Here is a 23,160-nt window from a genome sequence, read left to right on the forward strand (position 1 = left end):
GGAAACGGACTTTGCAGCCGCGCCACGTGTTGATCTTCTGTTTCCCAGTCTGAGTGGGACCGAGAAAGGAGGCGCGCGGGCGGGAAGAAAACACGGAGGGAGAGCAAGGCGACTTGATTTTCTGCTTCTGTGGCCGCTTAGGCAATGTGAAACGAGTGGGCGGGCTGTTGCAGGGCTAGATGGCACAGAGTTGGTTCTGAGTACGTCTAGGGAAACCGAGAACTTTAGTTCCTGAGGAGGATTAGTAGAGGAGGGAGGTCAAGTGGAAAGAGATTATGTAACCCAATCCCTGACATCTCCCTACCTCGTCTCCTTGGGCAGAGGGTAAACTGAGGCACGCAGAAACGGAACCCTGAAACCAGACCTGAGATCATTGATCTCTCGAACCCCCCTTCCCAGAATGAACGTGGTTGCTCCCTAGATTGTGCTAATACCAGAGCATCCCTGACACGCCCCCCCAGCTCCGCCCCATCCCCCTCCCCCCCAATGCGGAGGAGACGCAAGTTCTGGCGCGGGCGGCGACGGCCAGCAGTCACCGCCTCCTGCAAGTACCAGAGCCGGGCAGACAGCGCGGAGGCTGCGGTGGCAGTGGCCGCGGAGCTGGCCCTGCGGGGCCCCTGGGGGGAGGGGGGAGCCGTCAAGCCCCGGCTGAGGCCGCCGCTACCGGGCCTCCCCTCCCCCCGGGGCGGGCGCCATGCGGGGGGGCCCGGGCGATGCGGAGCGGCGTCAGCGCTGGGGTCGCCTCTTCGAGGAGCTGGACAGTAACAAGGATGGTCGCTTGGACGTCCACGAGTTGCGCCAGGGACTGGCCCGGCTGGGCGGGGGCAGCCCGGACCGCGGAGCACAACAGGTACCCTCGCCGGGACCCCCTCCTGGTTCGTGGCGCTGGAGCCCAGCCCGCGCAGGGTAACCTGAGCCGCTGAATGGAGCGCCGGGAGCAGCCCGGGACTGCCTGTGGCTGGACTCCAGGACCTGTTCCTAGCTTGGGCGTCCTTGTCCCCTTCCCCCTGCCCACCCGTGTCCGGGCCTAACGGGCTCGCTCAAGACAGGACCATCGAGGCCCCAGGCCTGCAGTTTCGGCTGCCAAACCCGTCCCCCTCCTCCCTCGGGGTGAGGGATGTCTGCCTGGGAATGGGGCCGCGTGCGCTTTCCTGCCCACTGCCCGGGACACACCCTCCTCTGAACTCTTTGCACAACCCGAGACACAAGGCCTGCACCCACCTCCAGGAGACACACCCTCCCCAGCCTCTGTGTTTACATTCCCTTCCCTGTCCTTTCCTGGGCTTGGCTCTATGCCCCAGGCTGTCCCAACCAAGGACCCAATCCTATCCGAGGCCACCCTCAGCTGGGGATGCACCTATCAAAGCAGGAACTTGACCCCAAGCCCGTGCATGTGTCCCCCCACACCTGGAGGCCCAGATGCCACTGGACTGTCTCCGTAGCACCCTGAGACCTCCAGTCAACCTCCCACTTTACAGATGGGAAAACAGAGGCCTTGCAGATGTTCAGTGTGGATGTCATTGCCCCACATTGCCCGGTGCTGTCTCCAAGGAGAGCTCTTGAAACTGCCATGTGGACAAGTTCATATAAGAGACAGCTGGAAGGACAGGCTTTCAGAGACAAGAGCCCAAGTCCACCTACTCACTTCCCAGCTCTGTAACCTTGAACATGTGACTTGACCTTGGAGAGCCTCGTTTTGCTCACCAGGAAAACTGGACAACCGCTGTCCACCTCACAGACCTACCTTGGCCTTGGGCATCTTGTTGAGGAAAGAGATGATCAAGGGAGGGGGTGACTTCCCCGCCCTGGTCCTCTAGGTGCAGGGCTGGGGGAGGGGGGACCTGGGTTCCTGGGGCATAAGCTTGTCTTGCCTCCTCCAGATTGAGGGAGCAGCTTCCCAGAACTCCTCCTGTCCCTTCCCCCCTGCCAGGGCATCTCCCCTGAGGGTGATGCTGACTCAGATGGCGGCCTTGACCTGGAGGAGTTTTTCCTCTATCTGCAGGAGCGGGAACAGCGCCTGCTACTTCTGTTCCACAGTCTGGACCGGAATCAGGATGGTAAGGCCCAGGGATGGGGCTGTGGGGGCCCTGGAGATGCCAACAGGGTTAGAACTGGCAGCGCTAGGAAGAGGAGGGAGGGCCGCTTCTCCCTGATGACTCACAGGCTATTTTGGGAGCTCTCCTCACCCCCAGCTAGGTGGTTCGGGGCCCAGCCGGCCTCCTTTTCCTTCTGGGGTGGGACACTATTATTTATTAGTCTTAATTTTCTGTGGGACAAAGGTCCCCCCACATTGCTCCTGGATTCCCTATGAGACAGAGACACCCCCATCGCTTTTTCTGGGTGTCCAATATTGCCTCTCAACCCCCTATGGCATAGAGACCCCCATAATTATCCCTGGATTCAATCCTTCATTCATTCATCAAACAGAAGACCCCCCCCCAATATGGCCCAGTTCTACCCCTCTGATCCCAGTGGGTCAAGGACCCCCCCCCCAACCCTGCCACAAACCTCACCTTGGGTTCCTGGATCCGCTGGTCTTCTTAAATATCCCCATTCCAAGTTGTCCTGGTCCTCCATCTCAGGGTCCCTACACACACACTTCCCCACCTCGGGCCCCCTCCCCAGGTCATATCGACGTCTCTGAGATCCAGCAGAGTTTCCGAGCTCTGGGCATTTCCATCTCGCTGGAGCAGGCAGAGAAAATCCTGCACAGGTGAGTAGCGGGGTGTCCAGAATCCCAGGTAACTCAGGTCCCCAAGACCCCTCAGCCACCTTGAGCCTCTGAGCCTCAGACCCAATCCCAAGGCAGTGGAGCTGAGATCTTGGCCCAGTTGCTTCCCCTCTCTGAACCTCAGTTTCCCACTCTGTAAAATGGGGAGCTCCCAGTGCCAAGGAGCTCAGTCTACCCCCCCCCCCAAATCCACAAGAACCTCACTCAACTCACCCCTGGACCCAGGCACTGATTCTGTCCCACCTGTACCCCTCCCCCCACAGCATGGACCGTGATGGCACCATGACCATTGACTGGCAGGAATGGCGTGACCACTTCCTGTTGCACTCGCTGGAGAATGTGGAAGACGTGCTGTATTTCTGGAAGCATTCCACGGTGAGGTGGGGGGCGGCTGTCCCAGCCTCGTGGTCGGGCCCTCTTCCCCAGGGCATGGGGGGAGGGGCTGGCTCAGGACTCTAGAAGGAGGAGCCACTGGGAGCAGCCGAGGGATGAGGCTCTGCTCTCCTCCTCCTCCATCTGGGGCTCCCGGGACCCATTTGGGGAGGTCTCTGCCAGCTGATGGGGACCCTTCAGACGTACTGTGGGGCCTCTGGAGGTTCAGGGAAGAAAGGGCTCACCAGATGGGGCATCTGGTCTCCCACCCTCAACCACATGGCTCTCTTTCTGCTGGTTTCTATTCCCCTCAATAAAGGATTCTGCTGCTGAAAAGACAAGTTAGGAAGCCGCTGTCTTCAGAGGGTCTCACGGGATCTACTGGAACTTGGGAGGGAGGAAGTGCTCTGGATTGCCATTTCCAGGGTGGGAATCCTTGAGTGATGCATCTGGTAGGATCTGATGGCAGCTGGAGGGGTCCATCCGTGGGATCTGCTGAGATCCTCTTGGGAGATCCAGAGATTCCCACCCTGGGGGACCCATGAGGGGCTTGGTTAAGAAGTCTGCAGGTGAAGGATGCTAGAGGGGGGATGATCTCTGTGGGGGAGACCCCCAGAAGGGATCTGCTGGGCTCCATATATAGGAAGTCCCTGGTAGGATCTTGTGTGGCCCTGGAGGTATCTTCTGGAATTCTTACATGGGGGACCCTTGGGTTGGATCCTTCAAAGGGATCTGATTGGTTCTGGAGGGGTCTTTATGGGGCAGGGGCTTGTTTGTTTTGTTGTTGTTGTTTGGGTTTTGTTGTTGTTTTTTTTTGTTTTTTTGGCCGTGCTGCACGGCATGCAGGATCTTAGTTCCCCGATCAGGGATCGAACCTGTGCCCCCTGCAGTGGAAGCTCAGAGCCCTCACCACTGGACCGCCAGGGAATTCCCATCATATATATATTCTTATATATTCTCTTTTATTTATTTATTTTTGGCCACACCACGCGGCATGTGGGATCTTAGTTCCCCAACCAGGGATCGAACCCACGCCCCCTGTAGTGGAAGCATGGAGTCTTAACCACTGGACCACCAGGGGGGTCCCCTGGTGGGTAGAGACTTAAATAGGATGCTCTGATGGGATTTGGTGGAGACCCCCAGGAAGGATGTTGTTATCTTTTGTGGAGACTGTGGGGCTGGATCTGGTAGGGATCCAAGAGAGATCTCTTGGGCTCTCCAAGTGAGATTCACTGGTGGACTGGGATTCATTGGTGGGTACCCTGGGATTCATGGGGGAGACGCCCCAGTTTAGGGCAGAGTTGCATCCCCCCAGCCCCACTGGGGCATGACACCCCCAGCCTCTGCATCCCCAGGTCCTGGACATTGGCGAGTGCCTGACTGTCCCGGATGAGTTCTCGGAGCAGGAGAAGCTGACTGGCATGTGGTGGAAACAGCTGGTGGCGGGTGCGATGGCGGGTGCCGTGTCCCGGACGGGCACAGCCCCCCTGGACCGCCTCAAGGTCTTCATGCAGGTGAGGGGCCCTGGAGAGACCCACCCCCTTCCCTAGGCCTGGACCCCTGGAGGGGTCCTCAAAGCCCCCTGATCTTCCCACCCAGGTCCACGCCTCCAACACCAACCGGCTGAACATCCTGGGAGGCCTACGGAGCATGATCCAAGAGGGGGGCGTGCGCTCCCTGTGGCGTGGCAACGGGATTAACGTGCTCAAGATTGCACCTGAGTCGGCAATCAAGTTCATGGCCTATGAGCAGGTTGGGGCAGGCATGGGGAGGCGTGGGCTACAGACATGAGGTTTTGCAGGATTGGCCTGGGGGTGGGGTATGTCTGCAGGTCCCCAGGAGTGGGCATCTGCTCCCCTTCGGGATGCACCCAGGAGGAGGACAGCAGAGGGAAGGTCCAAGTGCACTGAAGGCCCAACCCCTGAGGTCCCACCACCTCTGTGTCTCCCTCTCAGATCAAGCGGGCCATCTGGGGGCAGCAGGAGACACTGCATGTGCAGGAGCGCTTTGTGGCTGGCTCCCTGGCTGGTGCCACAGCCCAAACCATCATTTACCCCATGGAGGTGAGAAGGAGGGACCCTAGCAGACGCTCCATTGCAGGGCTGAGGGCGGGCCTGCAATAACCATTTACTCCAAGGTGGGAGAAGCATTGGGATTATAACTTTGCTTCTTCTTGATTCAGACTGTAGCTCATTAGAGCGATGCTCTTTCATGTGTAGCTGGTCTGGGTATCACAGTTTGAGGTGTGACTTCTGGGGACAGTAGTGTTGGTTTAGCTGTTTAGATAACAGTTGTGGGGTCCAGCCCTTTATGGATATGACTCGTCTAAGGATACTGGTTTCCAGGATGCTTGTCCCCAAGGGAATCATTTCTAGGTGAAACCACTTTTGGAGAAATCATTTCAAGTTTCAGATTGTGCCAGGCATCGCTTAGGATTCTGAGTGACAGAAAACTCAAATCACGTAAATGAAGTCCGGAGGTGAGCAGTTCAGGGATGGTCTGGTGGCTTCAGAGTGTTAGAGGCCCAGGTTCATTCCCTCTATCTTTTTCTACCACCTCAGCATGTGACACCCACCTCATGGACTAAAATGACTGCTTGTGCTCCAGTCACAGCATCCATGCTCCAGCCAAGAAGGAGGAACAGAGGAAGGCACACCTCCCTGCCTTTAAGGATGCTTTCTGGCAGCCTTGCATACCTCTGCATCTTCTGTTTCATCAGCTAGGACTCAGTCACATGGCTACATGCCTAGGGAAGCTGAGAAATGTAGTCTTTATTTCTAGAGGCTGTGTTCTTACTGAAAAGAGCAGTTTCTATTGATAAGGGAGAAGGTAACAAGATATTGGGAGACAGCAGTGGGTGCCACGTGCAAGTCTGATAGGCGTAACCAGTTTGTAGGTATAGAGTTTGGGGGTAGAAGAAGATTCTAGAGCAAGTGGTTCTTTTATTTATTTTTATTTTTATTTTTTTTAATTTTTTTGGCCACACCAAGCAGCATGCAGGATCTTAATTCCCCGACCAGTGATCGAACCCATGCCCCCTGCAAGGGAAGTGCAGGGTCCCAACTACTGCACCACCAGGGAAGTCCCACAAGTGGTTCTTTTAATTCAGTTATTCTCAGGGTATCTCCATCTAGGAGGTGCAATTTCGAAGTGTCTTCATTCCAGGATGTAGTGATTCCTAAGGCAGCTTTTCCAGGGATAACCGACTTCTCCCCAGGTACTGAAGACACGGCTGACCCTTCGCCGGACGGGCCAGTATAAGGGGCTGCTGGACTGTGCGTGGCGGATCCTGGAGCGAGAAGGGCCCCGAGCCTTCTACCGCGGCTACCTGCCTAACGTGCTGGGCATCATTCCCTATGCGGGCATCGACCTGGCCATCTACGAGGTCTGTGGTCCTCCCTTCTCTGGGATCTGCCCGTCCTGTGGGGCTGGCTCAGTTGACCTCCATAGCTAGGGGTGGAGAAGCAAAGCACCGTGGGCCTTGGGATCCCGGGGAACTCCTTCAGGCATTGGACCTCCCCACCTGCCCCGCCACTCTTCCACTTGCCACCGCAAGAACCTTCCATCTGTCCTTTGGCCTTCCCGGGTCTCAGGACATGTGAAAGTCAGGGACCACTCTAGCTCACAGAAACGTGGGAGCAGGCGAAGATGAGCTTCAAAGATGCCCATCCCCTGGGCCTCCCTGGTGGCGCAGTGGTTGAGAGTCTGCCTGCCGATGCAGGGGATATGGGTTCGTGCCCCAGTCCAGGAGGATCCCATATGCCGCGGAGCGGCTGGGCCCGTGAGCCATGGCCGCTGAGCCTGCGCATCCGGAGCCTGTGCTCCACAACGGGAGAGGCCACAACAGTGAGAGGCCCGCGTACTGCAAAAAAAAAAAAAAAAAAAAAAAAGATGCCCATCCCCAAAAAAACTTGGGTTAGACGCGCCTCCATCTCCAGGCCATTGTCTTCTTCAAGGCCATTTCAGTCATTGCCACCACCATAAAATCCAAACCTCATGACCAGCATCTCACGGCCTTTATCAGGAGAAGCAGGAGCTGGGAGTTTTTGCTATTTCTCTTCCAGGGACCTCATCCATTGCTTTTCCCTTCTCCTGGTGGGGCCACCAGGTTTTCCCCATTAGCACAGCCTCAGAAGTTCCCAAGCATCCCCCCACCCTCAATCTTTGTATCCAGCCCAGCTTTATGGGCAGGCAACCTGTAGAGTCACCAACTCAGAAGGGCTCCACACTTGGTTGAATGCTTTGCTGTCACCCTCTTGAAATTCTTAATAATCTTTGAACAAGGGACCTCACATACCTTTATTTCACACTGGGCCCCGCAAATGACATAGCTGATCCTGATCTAAGATCCCCGGTACCTGCCATCCATACCTGCCCTACCAGCACCCAGCGTCTACGGAGCCAAGTGAGACAAGGCTTCATTCATTCGTTCGTTCATTTATTCATTCATTCACTCATTCACCCATTCACTTAGCAACTATGTCCTAAGCATCCATGTGTTCTGGGTACTGTGCTGGCTGCTGCATTCAGGGAGCACAACATAATTCTTGTCCTCCCGGGACACCCCTCCAGTGAACAAAGAAGTCAAGTCAACCAGCAAATAAGTAATTTCAGATCCTGAAATGTTCTCAGAAGATAATAAACAGGACGTGCAATCGAAAGTAGCCATGGGCAGGAGGGGGGCGTGTCTAGGAATGTCTCTGAGAGGTGGTGTTGGAGTGATCAGTTGAATATGTATCAGGAGGGAGTGTGAACAAGGGCACAGCCAATGCCAAGGTCCAGAAGCAGGAATGAATATGGCCTATTGGAGGAGTGGAATTCTTTTTTTTTTTCATTATGGTTAATTACAAGACATTGAGTATAGTTCCTGTGCTATACAGTAGGACCTTGTTGTTTATCTATTTTATATATAGTGATATATATCAGCTGATCCCAAACTCCCAGTTTATCCCTCCCCAACCCGACCTTTCCCCTTTGGTAACCATAAGTCTGTTCTCTATGTCTGTGAGTCTGTTTCTGTTTTGTAGATAAGTTCATTTGTACCATCTTTTAGAGTCCACATGTAAGTGCTATCTTATGGTATTTGTCTTTCTCTGACTTACTTCACTTAGTATGATAATTCTAGTTGCATCCATGTTGCTGTAAGTGGCAATGTTTCACGCTTTTTTATGGCTAATATTCCATTGTATACATGTACCACATCTTCTTTATCCATTCATCTGGCAATGGACATTTAGGTTGTTTCCATGTCTTGGCTACTGTAAATAGTGCTGCTATGAACATAAGGGTGCATGTATCTTTTTGATTCATAGTTTTATCCAGATATATGCCCAGGAATGGGATTGCTGGATCATATGGCAACTCTATTTTTAGTTTTTTAAAGAACCTCCATACTGTTTTCCATAGTGGCTGCACCAATTTACATTCCCTTCAACATTGTAGGGGGGTTCCCTTTTCTCCACACTCCCTCCAGCATTTATTATTTGTAGACTTTTTAATGACGGCCATTCTGACCAGTGTGAGGTGATACCTCATTGCAGTTTTGATTTACATTTCTCTAATAATTAGCGACACTGAGCACCTTTTTACATGCCTGTGGACCATCTTAAATGTCTTCTTTGGAGAAATGTCTGTTTAGGTCTTCTGCCCTTTTTTTTTTTTTTTTTGCGGTACGCGGGCCTCTCACCGTTGTGGCCTCTCCCGTTGTGGAGCACAGGCTCCGGATGCGCAGGCTCAACAGCCATGGCTCACGGGCCCAGCCGCTCCGCGGCATGTGGGATCTTCCCGGACCGGGGCACGAACCTGTGTCCCCTGCATTGGCAGGCGGACTCTCAACCACTGCGCCACCAGGGAAGCCCCTTCTGCCCATTTTTTGATGAGATTGTTTTGTTGTTGAGGAGTGGAAGTCTTGAGTGGCTGGAGGGAGCTGAAGAGTCAGCAAGGACTCAGTTGATCATGAGTTTGGGTTTCTCCTAAATGTGATAGGAAGCCATTCAGAGTCATGAGCAGAAATAAGGCCTTATTCTGCAACCTTAGTTCATTCATTCTTCACCCCAAAAGGGATTTCAGAGGTCTAAGAAGTTTGAAAAGCCCTGTGCCCTCTTGGCATTTCAAGATCTAAATTAGTCCCTTAAAGGCTCTGAGAAGTCCTGCAGAAAAGTGACTTACCCTTTTTTTTTTTAAGCCCAGTGTTAACCATACTTTTCCAGTCATCAAAGCCTCTTTTTAACAGAACTGGTCTTAAGAACACCTATTTGTCAAATGCAGCTCCAGCCCCAAAAGGCAGCTATTAAAATTACAAAGGCAGTAATGGTAAACGATTCTCATTTGCCCCTTCCATGCCCAGGCCAGACATCACCAATCCATCACAGCACTGAGTCCTTCTCAACACAGTTCCAGGCAGCCATTGCCAATGCACTGGAATTGACTTAGGAAATGAAACCTATGAGCAATTCCAGTCCCAAGGCCAAAAAGAAGATCCTGGATTTACAGAGGCCTCACAGAAGGCTTCAGAAGGGACTGGCCAAGGGCACAGCTCTGGACTTGGGGGTGGCTCTGAATGTTGATTTTCACCTTTATCTTGTGGCTTTGGGCAAGTAACTTCTGTTGAGCCTCAGTTTCTCATCAATAAAATGGGGATCGTAATGGTACTTGTCTTAGTTGTAGGTCTTCCAGAAGCAGGGATGGGGGGCAAGTGGTTTTGAGGGGAAGTAGTAAGACAGGGAAGGGAAGGCAACCAAAAATATCATGCTTTAGTATTAGTTTCCTAGGGCAGCCCTCACAAAGTGCCACAAGCTGGGTGACTTAAAACAACAGAAATTTATAATAGTCACAGTTCTGGAGGCTAGAAGTCCAAAATCAAGGTGTCAACAGGGCCATGCTTCCTCTGAAATCTGTAGGGGGTATCCTTCCTTGCCTCTTCCCAGCTTCTGGCCTTTGCCAGCAGTCCTTGGCGTTCCTTGGCTTGTGGACGCATCACTCCAGTCTCTGCCTCTGTTGCCATGACTGTCTTCTCCCCAATGGGTCCTTTTTCTTCTCCTCTTCTTCTACGGACACCAATCATATTGGGTTAAGGGCCCACCCTACTCCAGTATGACCTCATCTTAATTCATTATATCTGCAAAGACCCTATTTCCAAATAAGGTCATATTCTAAGGTTAAGACCCCAACACATTTTTTTTTTTGGTGGGGGATGCATTTAAACCCATAACAGTGCATTATCAAACAAGATACCACAGCAGACAGGAGGAGCTCAATCCTGGTGGGGACCTCTGGGAGAAAGTGTAGAACATGCCCCCATCAGAGAGGCAAGGGAGTTGGGGTATTGATACACCAAGTCAGTCATCATTTGAAGGTTGCTTCTGGGGGTGCTAATTTCCCAGCACTGCCCACCTGTTCCTATGTGCTCAGAGCAGCCTTGCCTGGGACCAGATAAAATCCTCAGGCTGAGCCATGGATGCTTGGCCATTGGAGTCGGCAGGTTTGAGCTGAAGTGGTAAGGGATAAGGGGCGGGGTGGCCACCTTGGAGACTGTATGAGTTTCCAATGGCTGCTGTAACAAATGACCACAAACTGTGGTTTAAAACATCACAAACTTATCTCACAGTTATGAAGGTCAGAAATCCAAAATGCATCTTACTGGGCTAAAATCAAGGTGTCAGCAGGCTGCTTTCCTTTTGGAGGCTCTATGGGAGAATCTGTTTCCTTATATTTTCCAGTTTCTAGCGGTGCCCACGTTCCTTGGCTAATGGCCCCTTCTCCATCTTCAAGGCCAACAGCATAACATCTCCCCCCACCCCAAGATCTCTCTCTCTGTCTCTCTCTGATCTCTGTTTCTGTCATCACGTCTCCTTCTCTGACTCTTACAAGGAGACTTGTGATGACATTGGACCCCCCTGGATATCCTGGGATAATCTCCCATCTCCAGATCCTTAACTTAATCCCATCTGCAGAGTCTCTTTTGCCACGGAAGGTACCATATTCACAGATTCCAGGGATTAAGGCAGGAACAGTAGGGGGGGGGCTCTTATTCCGCATACCAGAGAGGGTTTAGGTGAGGTTTGAGTGAGAGCATGCAGGTAAAATGCTTGGCTAACACCAGCCATCATGGGATACAGAAGCCAGCCAGCAGGACCTCTGAAGCCAGGGTCCTGGTGTCACCCACCTCCAACCCACCCTCCTCCCTTTTCCACCCCTGCCAGACCCTGAAGAACCAGTGGCTCCAGCAGTATAGCCATGACTCGGCCGACCCGGGCATCCTCGTGCTCCTGGCCTGCGGCACCATTTCCAGCACGTGTGGCCAGATAGCCAGTTACCCCCTGGCCCTGGTCCGGACCCGCATGCAGGCCCAAGGTGAGGCCTGGGTGGGAGGAGGAGGTAGGGAAGGTCTCACGACTTGGGTCCACCTTCCCATCCCCAGCTCCACCCTGTGAGAAGGCAGTGTCCTGGGCTGGGATCCTCCTGGATTTTGATGGCCTTGACTAAAGTCCCTACTTTTCTCTGGGCCTCAGTTTACCCTTTTGTGACATTGGGATGGGAGCCCTTTACCCTAAGTAGGAGAACAGATATAGCCAGTGCTGGAAGAGCATCCTAGCCATCTCAGCTGGGAGGCAGCTTTCCGGGCTGGTAACTTGGGTTCTAATTTGCAAGGCTGGGATATAGTGAGGTCAAAAGGAGGAGGAGGGCCAGGCTACAACTGTTTTACTGTATTTCTCTGTATTGCTCTTTTGAGGTTCTTTTTTCTTTTCTTTTCCCGCGACTATCCCTGAATCTTTTTTGAGAATTTCCTCGGGGATTTTAGCATTTGTGTTTTGTGATTTTTGCCGGGGGTCGTCCGTGCATAAGACAGATGTGGTCCTCCACCCTCAAAGAGCTCCCAAGCTGGAGAGGAAGGAAGATGGTGAATAAATCATTCCACAATGAAGTATGGATTTAGGGTTGAATAAAGGGGAGAAGGAAAAGCTTAGACTGGGGTGCCAAGGAGGGCTCCCCTGAAGAGCTGGTTTGGAATGGAGGTTGGAAGGTTGAGTAAGAGTTAGCTGGGAAAAAGGAGAAGGAATTGAGTTCTAGGAAGAGGAAATTTCTGTGCCCTCTTCCACCTCCGCCTCCGCACATAGCTGCTCTGTTTCTAGTCATCCCCAAACTTGGGGCCTCCAGATTGGGGTGAAGAGATGAGCGGCCAATTCCAAGGCCAGTAGAAGTCCCGACTCTGAGTGGTAGGTCCCACTGTTAGTCTAACCTTCCTCCCTCCTGCTGCAGTGGCCACCTGGCCCAGCCCTGAGGGGGAGTCGGGGGGAGGGGGAAGCGAGAGGGGGGCCTTTGGCCTTACTTGGCCTCCCCACCCCCTACCAGCCTCCATCGAGGGAGCCCCCCAGCTGTCCATGCTGGGTCTGCTCCGTCACATCCTGTCCCAGGAGGGCGTACGGGGCCTCTACCGGGGCATTGCCCCCAACTTCATGAAGGTTATCCCAGCCGTGAGCATCTCCTACGTGGTCTACGAGAACATGAAGCAGGCCCTGGGGGTCACATCCAGGTGAGGGACCCAGAGCCCATCCCTCCTCCAGATCCCTCACCTCCATCGTGACATCCCCCACACCTCGGCCACTGGAGACCGAGGGCCCAGCCAGTGGATCCCAGGTCCCCCCGCCCAACGCATTCAGACCACAGGATCCCCATACTTCATCCACTGGGTCCTGCATCCCCACATCCCAGCCACTGGATCCCACGTTTCCCTCTCCCCCAACACGTACTGAGTCCTGGACCTCCACGTCGTAACCACTGGATCCCCTGCAACCCAGCTAATGGATCCTGATACCCCGACCACAGCAGCACATACCCTGTATCTAAACCCCCAGACCCCCAGCTTCCTCAGGCACCAGATCCAGTGTCCTCAGGCAATACTGGATCCTAGATCCACTGGCAGATCCTAGATCCCCATGCTTCAAGTCCTGGATCTCCAAGCTCGGCCACTGGATTCTGGATATCGAGAAACCTCAGCGCACCGGATCCTGACAGTGCAATGCCTAGGTCCCGGGGCCCCAAGCACTGGATCTCAGACCCCCTCCCTCCAGCCACTGGATTCCTGAATCCCTTTACCTCGACACTCTGCTTCAACTCCCAGATCCCCACATTTCAATCATTATACCCTCAACCACCGGATCCCAGATTTCCAAGCCCTGACCCACCAGATCCTCCCTCCTCAAACCACAGTCGCGAGAGCCCAATGGCAGAGGTGCGGGTGCTGGCGACTGCAGCTGTTGGACCCCAAATCCCTTCACCGCAGGCACTGGGTACTAAAACCTCATCCATAAGAGGCAGACCCTACCACCTCCAGGCACTGGATGCCAACCCTTTAACCCCTGGTTTCTGACCCGAGTCCTCCCAAGCACTAGATCCTGAACGCTCAGACCCCCCAGTCTAGCTCCCAGTAGGCCAATCAGTATCCTGGATCCCACGCGCCCCCATCCCAGATACACACCAGAGCCCGGAGACCTCCCCCCATGTCACAAACCCCATAGTCTACGGAGCCTCCAGGAAACCCAGGTCCTGGCCTCCCAGCTTGAAAACCCACGGGACTTGTCCACTGTCCTGACACGTCTCATGCCGGCCACAAGGGGAGGAGATGCCTCTCCCAGGCCCTGTACAGACACTGGACCCCCTACCTCCCCAGCAAAGCCTGGACTGCAGGGAAACTTCCCTCTCAAATACTCCCCCAGCAAGGCCATGTCTCATACCCCTTTCCCACTGTCTAGGCTGATAACAACCCCCAGAGCCTGGGTCCCTCTGGAGGATCCAGTCGCTCTTTCTTAGGGGCTGGCAAGGAGGCAATCCAAGGCTGGGGACACATTAAGGGGACCGCACACATCCCCCAGCACTGCCAGCCCCTCCCCAGTCTTCAGAGTTGGAACCCAGAAGCAGCTTCCCCAAACCCAAGCATCCAAGGATGCAAAACAAACCCCAAACTCCCCAGTCCCCATATTCATTCCAGGTCTATTTTTCTACCAGAGAGGAGCAGACATCCCATCCGCCCTAATTCCCAGTACACCAACCCTCTATATTCTGCACTTTATATTTGGATTCTGAGCTTAGGCTTATTGGGGGACCCCTCTCTCCATTCCTTCCAAGTCCTTGGGGAACCCCATTAAAGGACTGTAAAAGAAGAACTGGGATTTGGGGGGATGGGACGACCCCCCGCAATGCTTCCACCTCTCCCACCTACACCACTCCCCACCTCCCTGCCTGTGTGTGTTATTTCAAAGGAAAAGAACAAAGGAATACATTTTCTAAGCTCTTTCATTGTGGTTTTTACTGAAAGGGGGTGGGTGGATGTGGGACCACCTCATACCACCCACAGGGAAGGGACATGGGCCGACTTCCATCATACATTGTTGCGGGAGACCAGGAAATGACTCCGTGAGCCTCAGTTTCCACATCTGTAAAGTGGGTGTGGGGGAAGGTCCACATTCAAGAGCACTCCTAATTTTTCCTGTATTTTTTGTAATTACACAAGTGTGTCCTTTACCTTGGGCTGCTTAAAAATTTACCACAAACAAGGGGCTTAAAACAACAAAATTTTTAAAAATATTTTTTTATTGTGGTAAAATACACGTTACATAAGATTTACCATTTTAACCAATTTTAAGTGTACAGTTTTGTGGCATTAAGTCGATTCACATTGTCGTGCAACCATCCCCACCATCCACCTCCAGGACTTTCTCATCTCCCCAAACTGAAACTCTGCCCCATTAAACACTGACTCCCCATGCCCTCCCCCAGCTCCTGGCCCCCACCATCTACCTGCTGTCACCATGGATGTGACTCCTCAAGGGACCTCTTAGAACTGGAATCATGCAGTATTTGCCCTTTTGTGTCTGGTTTATTTCACTGAGTATCACGTCCCCAAGTTTCCTCCATGTTGTAGCAGGTGTCAGAATCTCCTTCATTTTTAAGGCTGAATAATATTCTATTTTATGGAGGGACCGTATTTTGTTTATCCGTTCATCCGTTGATGGACACTGGGGTTGTTTCCACCTTTTGGCTATCATAAATAAAAGACAACAGAAATTTATTCCCTAACAGTTATGGGGGGTTGAAGTCAAAAACCAAGGTGTTGGCAGGGTCATTTTCCCTTTGAAGACTCCAGGCAAGGATCTGTCCGTGCCTGTTCCTAGCTTCTGGTGGCTGCCCACACCCCTTGGTGGACCCATCACTCCAATTTCTGCCTGTCTTCACGTGATCAAACTTTTTCCTATGTGGACTGTGAGAGTCATTCTCTAAGATGTCCCCCTATGATCTTTGACTCTTGTGTTCACATTCTTGTGTAATCTCCTCTGTCATTGTACCAAGGCAGGTCTGTATGACCAAGGGAATACAGCAGAAGTGATGGTATATTACTTCCAAAATTAGGTTATAAAAGACATTGAAGCTACCATCTTGTTTGTGTTTTAAGCTGCTATGTTTGGGGAGGGGGCGTGATTTGTTACGCAGCAGTAGCTAACTGATACATATACACATATATAGATATGATTTTTCACACAACCAGATAAGGGATCAAGCCTTGCTAACTATTTTGTATTTTTACTTCCTTTGAATTAATGATCAATGCCCAGAAGTGGGATTTCTGGGTCAAAGGATATGACTATCTCAGGGTCATGTCACTGGAAAAATTGTATGCAATATACACAGCCACCAACAAGGAATTAGCATTACCAGTTTTAATGCAGCTATGCCAGCATTGAGTATTACCACTTCATTTTATTTAATTGTGCCTGTTAACATTCATTTTCTTGTCCACATTCTTTTTTTTTCTTCCAGTTTTGTTGAGATATAATTGACATACAGTACTGTAAAAGTTTAAGGTGTACAACATAATGATTTGATTTACACGCATAATGAAGTGATTATCACAGTAAGTTTAGTGAATATCCATCATCTTATACTAAAAATTATCTCATTAAAAATGAAAGAAATAGAAAAAAATGTTTCTTGAGAACTCAGGATTTACTCTCTTTCATATATAGCATACAGCTGTGTTAACTATATTTATCATGTGTACATTACATCCTTCCTACTTATTTATCTTATAATTGGAAGTTTGTACCTTTTTTTTTTTTTTTTTTTTTTTTTTGCGGTACGCGGGCCTCTCACTGCTGTGGCCTCTCCCGCCGCTGAGCACAGGCTCTGGACGCGCAGGCTCAGCGGCCCTGGCCCACGGGCCCAGCCGCCCCGCGGCATGCAGGATCCTCCCGGACCGGGGCACGAACCCGTGTCCCCTGCAACAGCAGGCAGACCCTCAACCACTGCACCACCAGGGAAGCCCGAAGTTTGTACCTTTTGACCACGTTCATCCAATTCCCACTCTTCCCACTCCCTGCCTCTGGTAACCAGGAATCTGATCTCTTTTTCTATGCATTTGTTTGTTTTTGCAGTGTACTTGACCTAAACATTATGTTAGTTGCCACATCCTTTTAAACCGTTACACTGTGTTTGGGATTTAGGAGGCTCTGCTGACATGCAATGTGACATCAGACAGGCTGCTTTCCCCTTTCTAAGCCTCAGTTTCCCCACCCACACTTTAAAGATGTCCACTGACATCTTTAAAGAGGAAAGAACTTACATTTATTAAGCAAGTACTATGTACCCTCACTCTGTGCTAAGCCCCCCTTAATGTATATATGTGTTGAACACTTACTTTATGCCAGACCCAGTTCTGGACATGGGATATAGAAGTGAATGAAACAAACAAAGATCTCTGCTCTCATAGACCCTATATTCCAGTGGGGAGAGATGAAGAAGAAGTAACACGAGTGAATATGTAGCAGTGTAGATAGTAAAAGTGTTATGGAGAAAAACAAAGGAGGGAACGGGGATGAAAAATACTGCAGGGCTGAGTTTAAATTTTAAGGAGGGTGGTCAGAGAAGGCATCAGGGAGAAGGTGATGCTTGAATAAAGATTTAAAGATGGTTTAAAAAAAAAAGATTTGGTAATTCCCTGGTGGTCCAGTGGTTAGGACTTGGTGCTTTCACAGCCGTGGCCTGGGTTCCATCCCTTGTTGGTGAACTAGGATCCTGCAATCCACACAGCATGGCCAAAAAGAAAAAAGAAAAAAAAAAGGAGCCATGGGGATGTCTAGGGAAACAGCATGCAAGACACAGGAAACAGCCAGTGTAAAGGTCCTGGGGTAGTACCATGCCTGGGTGTGTTGGAGGAACAACAAGGAGGCCCACCCATGAGGCCAGCGTGAGTGATGGGGAGAGAGGGAGGAGGTGAGGGCAGAGAGAGGACGGGGCAGGTCCTGCAGGGCCTTGTGGACCAAGGGGAGAACTGGGGCTTTTACCCACGGGAGGTGGAGCCTACAGGGCCGTGGGCAGAGAAGGGCGGGACCTGACTCAGGTGCTCACAGGCGCCCTCTGATGGCTGCTGAGGGGAGGACAGACTGTGAAGGGCGAGGGCAGGAGCTGGGGGAACTGGGGTGATGGCCACTGCACTGGTCCATGTGAGCGATGATGGGGCTGGACCAGGGTGGTGGCCACGTACATGGTAAGAAGCAGCCAAATTCTGGATATACTTTGAAGGTTAAGCCCACAGGATTTAGTGACAGACTGTGTGAAAGAGAGAAAGGGAGGAATCAAGGATGACATCAAGGGTTTTGATCAAACAACTTTGAGGATGGAGATGCTCCCAACAAAGACTCTCATTGGATCCTATGACAACGCTATTTGGTAGAGTTACTCATTACTTCCAATTTCCAGCTGGGGAAACTGAACCTCAAAGAAGTAAAGCAGGTACCCCGGGACTTCCCTCGTGGCGCAGTGGTTAAGAATCCGCCTGCCAATGCGGGGGACATGGGTTCGAGCTCTGGTCCGGGAGGATCCCACATGCCACGGAGCAACTAAGCCCGTGCGCCACAACTACTGAAGCCTGTGCGCCCTAGAGCCCGTGCTCCGCAACAAGAGAAGCCGCCGCAATGAGAAGCCCGCACACCACAACGAAGAGTAGCCCCCACTCCCCGCAACTAGAGAAAGTCTGCGCGCAGCAACAAAGACCCAACGCAGCCAAACATAGAAAAAAAAAAAAAGATGATTCTTTAAAAAAAAAAAAAAAAAAAAAAGCAGGTACCCCAAGGTCACACAGCAAGAAGTGTCTGAGATGGGATTCAAACTCAGGTCCATCTGACTCCAAACCTATGCCTGTCTTACTTCCGGGACTAACTGTGTCTCTTTCTCCCAGAGCTCCAGAGCCTTCCCATTCTCCCCCACTTCCATCTCCTCTTGCCATGACAACGAAACATAGTGTGTTAGTTTCCTATGGCTGCTGTAACAAAGGACCACAAACTTGGTGGCTTAAAATATTATCGTGGAGGTCAGAAGCCTGACACGGATCTCACTGGGCTACAATCTAGCTGTCAGCAGGGCTGGCTCCTTCTGGAAGCTCCAGGGGAGAATCTGCTAACTGGCCTTTTCCAGCTTCTAAAGGCCACCTGCATTCCATGGCTCGTGGCCCCCTCCTCCATCCTCAAAGCCAGCAATGGCCAGTGGAATCTTTCTCACAACCAGTCCCTCTAACACTGATGGTTCTGCCTCCCTCTTCCCTGTTGAAGGACTCGTGAGATTACATTGAGCCCCTGTGGTTAATCCAGAACAATCTTTCCATCTCCCCATCAGCTGATTAGGAACCTGAATTCTACAAATTTAATCCACCCCCTCCCCCTTGCCATGTAACGTAACACGTTCACATGTTTATCAGGCAGGTTTTTTTTGTTGTTGTTGTTTTGTTTTGTTTTGCAGTACGCGGGCCTCTCATCGTTGTGGCCTCTCCCGTTGCGGAGCACAGGCTCCGGACGTGCAGGCTCAGCGGCCATGGCTCACGGGCCCAGCCGCTCCGCGGCATGTCGGATCTTCCCAGACCGGGGCACTAACCCATGTCCCCTGCATCGGCAGGTGGACTCTCAACCACTGTGCCACCAGGGAAGTCCCCATTCTTTTTTATATATATATTCTTTTCCATTATGGTTTATTACAGGACACTGAATAGTGCCCTGTGCTATATACAGCAGGACCTTACTGTTTATCCATTCTGTATACAGTAGTTTGCATCTGTGAAGTGTTTCTGTTTTTGATTGTTGCATAACAAATTACTGCACTCAGTAGCTTAAAAAGATACAGATTTATTATCTCATTGTTTCTGTGGGTCACGTCTGGGCACTGGCTAGTCGGGTCCTCTGCTCAGGGTTTGATCAGGTGGAAATCAAGGTGTCAATTGGGCTACCAATGAACCCATCTGAGGCTTGCGGTCCTCTGTGAAACTCCCTGGTTGTTGGCAGGATTCATTTTCTTATGATTGTAGGACCGAGGTCCTCAGCTCCTGGAGGCCACCCACTGTTTCCTGCCATGTGATCCTCTCCATAACAGTTTGTATGTTTGAGACCAACCTGAGGGAATTCCCTGATGGTCCAGTGGTTAGAACTCTGCACTTCCACTGCCGAGGGCCGGGTTCGATCCCTGGAACTAAGATCCTGCAAGCTGTGGCACGGCATAAAAAAAAAGAAAAGAAACAACCCGAGTGTCTCTGATGCTTCCAATCTCTCTGACGCCTTCTGTCTCTGGCAATAGACTCTCTTTTAAAGGGCTCTCCTGATTGGGTCAGGCCGACCCAGGACGATTTCTCTTGATTAACTTAACTGGTTAGGGGCTTTATTACATCTGCAAAATCCCTTCAGCTTTGTCACATTGTGTAACCTGACCGAGGGGAGTGACAGCCCATCACATTCACAGGTCTCTAGGCATTCAGTAGCTCAAGGGCAGGAGGGAGGGTATTAAATAGATCATGCTATCAGGGGGATGGAAATCTTGGGGACCACCTTAGAATTTTGCCTACCACACTTGGTGTGCTGTCTTTTGCACATCTGTAGAGCTGCCAATATTTTGATATTGGGGCATTTCATAAAAATTACAGTAACTGGCTTCTTTCAGAAAATTGGCAGATCTGGCTACCTGGGGTCCACACTTGCACGGATGGCAGTACATCTGGCTGGCGTTAGGGCAGAGCTGCGGCAGACCCCACCCAGCTCACATCTCTTCCTTCATCTTTTTTTTTTTTTTTTTTTTAATTTTTTGGCCACGCCACGCAGCCTGTGGGATCTTAATTCCCCGACCAGGGATCGAACCCGCATCCCCTGCAGTGGAAGTGTGGAAGCTTAACCACTGGACCGCCAGGGAAGTCCCTCTCTCACCCTCTTGGGCTGAGAGCACATATAGGCCGAGGCATCCGAGTTTGAAACTCAGCTGTGTGCGTTCCTGAGCAGTTTCCTCCTGTGTAGATGGGGACAGTGGCCATGGTTGGGGGTCACTGAGAGGATTAGATCAAACAAGCCACCTCACTCCTCATCCTCCCCAGGTGCTGAAGACACGGCTGACCCTGTGCCGGACTGGCCAGTACAAGGGGCTGCTGGACTGCGCCAGGCATATCGCGGAGCAGGAGGGCACCCACGCCCTTTACCGCGGCTACCTGATGCTTGGCACATTCCTTATGCCTGCACCAACCTGGCTGTCTACGAGGTGTGGGTCCAGCAGAGGCAGGTGTCAGGGGCGGCGTGAACCCAGGCCTGTAGAGAGCTTCCTCCTGGCCTTTCTTTTTTTTGGCCACGTGGCATGTGGGACCTTAGTTCCCCGACCAGGGATCGAACCCGTGCCCCTGCAGTGGAAGTATGGGGTCCTAACCACTGGCCCACCAGGGAAGTCCCTCTCCTGTCCTTTTTCTCTTGTAGATGCTCAGGTGCCTCTGGCTGAAGTCAGGCAGGGACATGGAGGACCCCAGTGGCCTGGTCAGTCTGTCGTCCGTGACATTGTCCACAACCTGTGGCCAGATGGCCAGTTACCCACTGACTTCGGTGCGCATCAGGATGCAAGCCCAAGGTCAGCCTGGCCCTAGAGGCGACCTTGCATGCCCCTCCCCACCTTGCCTCTGCTCTCTGAACTTTCTCATCCCCCCCAAACTGACTCCTAAACTCTCCATATCTGATCCTGGCCACCTCTGCTGACCCCTGAACCCACCAAAACTTACACTCACCCCCCAAATCTGATCCCAGCCCTTCAATTAACCCTGCACATCACTAAAACAAACATCCAGGGCTTCCCTGGTGGCACAGTGGTTGGAAGTCCGCCTGCCGATGCAGGGGACACGGGTTCGTGCCCTGGTCCGGGAAGATCCGACATGCCGCGGAGAGGCTGGGCCTGTGAGCCATGGCCGCTGAGCCTGCACGTCTGGAGCCTGTGCTCCGCGGCGGGACAGGCCACAGCAGTGAGAGGCCCGTGTATCGCAAAAAAAAAAAAAAAAAAACAAAAACCGAACATCCAGCTCCCAAATGACTCCCACAAACCTCCTTGAATGTGACTCAGGCCCCCATACTGACCTCAAGACATATACTCCCCAAATGACCTCCCAACTTCTCCACATCGGACCCAGCCCTCAACTGACTCCAGAAGTCAAACCGTTTCTAAATTTGCCAAACCTGACTCTAAGACATCCCCAAACTCATAACCACCTGCTGCACTATCCTGGGAACTCCCCAAATGTGACCACCCCCTAAAGGGGCTCTCAAACCCTTAAACAAATCCTCAAACATCCAAACAGGTCCTTAGCCCTCCACCCTGATCTTGAAAATGTCCCCAAACTACCCCTTAGCACAATCCCCAAATCTCTAGCAGATCTTAGAAATTGGAATGTTTTCTAAGATGTTCCCTACAACAATCCTGAAAATTCCTGCCCCTCACTCTCCCCAAACTGACCAATTTCCTCTAAAAGTCTCCCAAACTTCTTTCCAACTGACACCCAGACCCCCTGCTCCTGGCTTCACTGCCCACCCCCCAACTTTCCAGCCCGCGCCCCGCTCCAGGATGCCCAGTCATCTCTGGCTCAGGCTCTGAGTTTGCCTCTGTCCCCGCAGACACCGTGGAGGGTTCGAACCTCACCATGCGTGGAGTCTTCCGGCGGATCCTGGCCCAGCAGGGCTGCCCAGGGCTGTACCGAGGCATGACCCCCATGTTACTGAAGGTGTTGCCAGCAGGTGGCATCAGCTACGTGGTGTACGAAGCCATGAAGACCCTGGGCGTTTAAGCAGTGAACTAGGCATACCCTGGGCAGAAATGGACAGGAGGATCCAGTGTCCCCTGGCCCCAAAGAACCCTCCAGGCTTGGGACCCAAGGTGGTTTTTGTCAGAAGCAGGCTGGGGGCCTGGGTCAGAAGATTCCTGGAGGGACTTACCTGGTGGCTCAGAGTTTAAGAATCCACCTGCCAGTGCAGGGGACATGGGTTCAATCCCTGGTCCAGGAAGATCCCACATGCCACGGAGCAACTAAGCCCATGTGCCACAACTACTGAGCCTGTGCTCTAGAACCCGCGAACCACAACTACTGAGCCCGTGTGCCACAACTACTGAAGCCCGCGTGCCTAGAGCCCGTGCTCTGCAACGAGAAGCTACCGCAATGAGAAGCCCGTGCACCATAATGAAGAGTAGCCCCCGCCCGCCGCAACTAGAGAAAGCCTGTGTGCAGCAACAAAGACCCGACGCAGCCAAAAATAATAAAATTAAATAAATAACTTAAAAAAAAATTCCTGGAGCCTCCTCCCCAGGGTGCAGCCTGGGACTAGTTCGGACTCCAGTCTGACTCGCTGTGACTTGTCCTTGTTCCAGGGCAAAAGGGTGAATGTGGAGACAACCAGGAATAAAGTGATGGTCTCTGCTGGACGTGTCTGGGATACGTGGGTCCAGGAGGGCAACTGGGGATGTTACACCTGGGTCCAAGAGAGGAGCTGCTTATCTGGAATCTCCGGGTCTAGGACAGAACTAGGACTCCCTGGGTCCAGCAAGAAAGCTAGGGACCTGGAATCCTTGGTTCCAGCTAGTGAGCTAGGGGCCTGGAATCCTGGGTCTAGGATAAGAGCTGGGACCCGGTATACCTGGGTCCAGTGGGTAAGCTGGGAACCTGGAATACCCTGGGTCTAAGAAGGAGCTGGGTATCTGGATCCCTGGGTCCTGGAGCGGGGATGGGTACCTTG

At 52.2% G+C, this 23,160-nt stretch overlaps 2 protein-coding genes across 4 annotated transcripts; both read left to right on the plus strand.

The window, feature by feature from the left end:
• Window positions 1-532: 532 nt before the first annotated feature.
• On the plus strand, window positions 533-13,245 carry SLC25A23 (solute carrier family 25 member 23). Of its 3 annotated transcripts, none has more exons than XM_081232540.1 (11): window positions 533-850; window positions 1,931-2,057; window positions 2,626-2,713; window positions 2,995-3,106; window positions 4,459-4,617; window positions 4,703-4,855; window positions 5,059-5,166; window positions 6,321-6,488; window positions 11,305-11,455; window positions 12,455-12,635; window positions 12,958-13,245. In XM_081232540.1, exons 1-11 carry the CDS (start codon window positions 695-697, stop codon window positions 13,112-13,114), a joined length of 1,560 nt encoding a protein of 519 aa, XP_081088666.1. In that variant the 5' UTR covers window positions 533-694; the 3' UTR covers window positions 13,115-13,245. The 3 variants fall into 3 exon arrangements, with proteins under 3 accessions (XP_081088666.1, XP_081088667.1, XP_081088668.1); XM_081232541.1 differs by having other exon boundaries at window positions 2,003-2,057; XM_081232542.1 differs by having other exon boundaries at window positions 534-850; window positions 13,014-13,174.
• A 6,871-nt stretch (window positions 13,246-20,116) lies between these two features.
• On the plus strand, window positions 20,117-22,217 carry SLC25A41 (solute carrier family 25 member 41; the record flags this gene model as incomplete). Its single annotated transcript, XM_081231244.1, is given in 5 exon segments — window positions 20,117-20,137; window positions 20,499-20,619; window positions 20,622-20,659; window positions 20,869-21,016; window positions 22,048-22,217. Coding segments are annotated over 5 exon segments (498 nt in total).
• Window positions 22,218-23,160: the final 943 nt, after the last annotated feature.

Source organism: Mesoplodon bidens (genome assembly GCF_964165515.1).
Source record: "Mesoplodon bidens genome assembly, chromosome: 4".
NCBI classification, from domain to species: Eukaryota; Metazoa; Chordata; class Mammalia; order Artiodactyla; family Ziphiidae; genus Mesoplodon; species Mesoplodon bidens.

Coding starts and splice junctions, on each gene's coding strand:
- SLC25A23 (XM_081232540.1), top strand. CDS start 695: ATGCGGGGGGGCCCGGGCGATGCGGAGCGGCGTCAGCGCTGGGGTCGC. Junction 2,058..2,625: donor TCTGGACCGGAATCAGGATG/GTAAGGCCCAGG, acceptor CCCCCTCCCCAG/GTCATATCGACGTCTCTGAG. Junction 6,489..11,304: donor TCGACCTGGCCATCTACGAG/GTCTGTGGTCCT, acceptor CACCCCTGCCAG/ACCCTGAAGAACCAGTGGCT.